We start from the raw sequence: 2,001 nt of genomic DNA on the forward strand, positions 1-2,001 counted from the left end.
CCCCCCCAACCACCACTCATCCCTCCCATGGCCCTTCATCACCCCCCTGCACACACACAGCCAGGCAGGGGAGGCAGGGCCTTCCTGGGGGCACAGACCCTGAGACCTGGCAGGGGAGGCACTTACTTTCCCTGAAGACTTGACCCCTCGGATGAGGCAGAGGAACACGACCACCCAGGAGACACAGAGGCAGCCGAGGAGGGGCAGCCTGACCTCCCCAAAGTTCCCGATGTCGTCGGACAGCTTCAGCACGTAGAGCCTGGGGAAGGGGAGACTCTGCATTGAGCAGCAGCCCCAACGCCCAGCAGCACATTCCCAAGGCCTAGGCCCCGCCTGGCAGCTCCCGTCTTTCTCACAAGGATCTAGGAGCCCACTCGTGAGACAGGAGCCACTGTGGGGGCCCAGCTCCCTGCCTGCTGTCCCCAGGGAGTCCACTGCTTGCAGCCTCTCCCAGGACCCCCAAAGGCCCCTAGAAGCCACGCTCCAGCCCCTGGGGTGTGGAGGTCTCTCTGACCCCACTCAGGCCCACCCCAGGTCCTTGTTTGTACATTTCTCCCTTCAGAATGCCCTCTCCTCCAGACTAGATACATCCTATCAGGCGTCGCCTCCTCCAGGAAGCCTTCTGTGACCTCTTCATTTACATTAGTCTCCTCCATCTCTGATGAGCTGAGGGAGGCAGCCGATTGCTGAGTAGGCTGCAGGCTCAGGAGCACACAGGCCCGATGCCGCGCCTGCATGTGCATGGGTCTATGTGGCCTCTGTGCCACACTGGCGGTGCTCTTTCCATCACCTGGATGTTTGTTTGTCAGGCCCTGTGCGAGGTGCTGGGCATACAGACCTGGATCAGGCATATGGGCACCGCCAGGAGGGGCGTCTCAACCCAATGGGGAGGAGCACGCTGGAAGGCTTCTCAGAAGAGGTGAGGTTTGAGCTAAGGCTTGAGGAATGGGGAGGAGGTGGGTGAAGAGAAGTGGAAGTGCCTGCCAGGCTGAGGAAAGAGCACATGGCAAGACGGGGGGTGGGGGTGGGGGGGTGGTCCTGAAACAGCGCGGCCCAGCTTTGGCTTATCGGTAGAGAAGGTAAGACACCAGGGCATATGAAGCCATGAAGTCAAGGCTAAGTTTGAATTTTATTCTGAGGGCAATGGGAGCCTCTGACGGGTGTTTGTCAGAGCACTCCAAGAGTCTCTTCTTGGTTTAAAACCTTGCAGCAGCTTCCATCTCTGGCCATGGAAAAGCTAAAGTCCTTCCAGAGGTTATGAGGCCCTAAGTGACCCATTGCCCCCTATCGGCCATCTCTCTGATCTCCTCATCTGCTCTCCACCTTGCTCACTGCTCCAGCGGCATTGGGCTCCTTGTTCCTTAACCATGCGAGGCATGCCCCCACCTCAGGACCTTTGCACATACTGCTGCTTCTGCCTGAAATGCTCTTTTCCCAATATCCATATGTACACATAGGTATGTGGCCTGTGCAGTGACACAGGCCCCATTTTAAAAGGCCCAGTGCTTAGTTTAATGTTCTACCATTGCCATCTTGAAATTCTTAATGCATTTGAACGAGCCTCATATTTTCATTTTGCACTGGGCCCACAAATTATGCAGCTGGGTTTGTCAACATGGCTCCCTCCTTTCTCACTTCCTTCGGATCTTTACTCAGGGGTCCTCTTTGCCAAGCGGCCTTTTCTAGCTACCCTGCTTAAAATTGCAGCCCTGGCCCCAGCCCCGCGCTCCTTACCCACTTCTTTGCTATAATTCCCTCTGCAGCACATGTCTCCTTCCATTATACTATAAAGTTCGCCTATTTATTTTGTTTGTCATCTTCCCTCTATGAAGGCAGGGGGTTTTTGACTGTTTTGTTCACTGATGAACAAAACAGTCTAGAAGGCTAACCTGGGAGCCAAATAATGAATTCGTCCTTTATTTTTATGGCACCATTTTGAGTTTTTGGTTTGGTTTTGATTTTGGTTTGGTTTTGACACAGTGCTTAGCACAGTGTCTGTCA

General features: G+C 54.5%; 1 protein-coding gene across 4 annotated transcripts in view; it reads right to left on the minus strand.

Moving 5' to 3' along the window:
• Window positions 1-2,001, minus strand: part of SLC6A9 (solute carrier family 6 (neurotransmitter transporter, glycine), member 9) — a 52,932-nt gene that overhangs the window by 7,179 nt on the left and 43,752 nt on the right. For all 4 annotated transcript variants that reach the window (XM_015563194.1, XM_015563196.1, XM_006762629.2 and 1 more), the window contains one exon: window positions 127-259. In XM_015563194.1, the coding sequence (XP_015418680.1) occupies window positions 127-259 (133 nt within the window). The remainder of the gene's footprint in view (window positions 1-126; window positions 260-2,001) is intronic.

Source organism: Myotis davidii, unplaced genomic scaffold (assembly GCF_000327345.1).
Source record: "Myotis davidii unplaced genomic scaffold, ASM32734v1 scaffold458, whole genome shotgun sequence".
NCBI lineage: Eukaryota > Metazoa > Chordata > Mammalia > Chiroptera > Vespertilionidae > Myotis > Myotis davidii.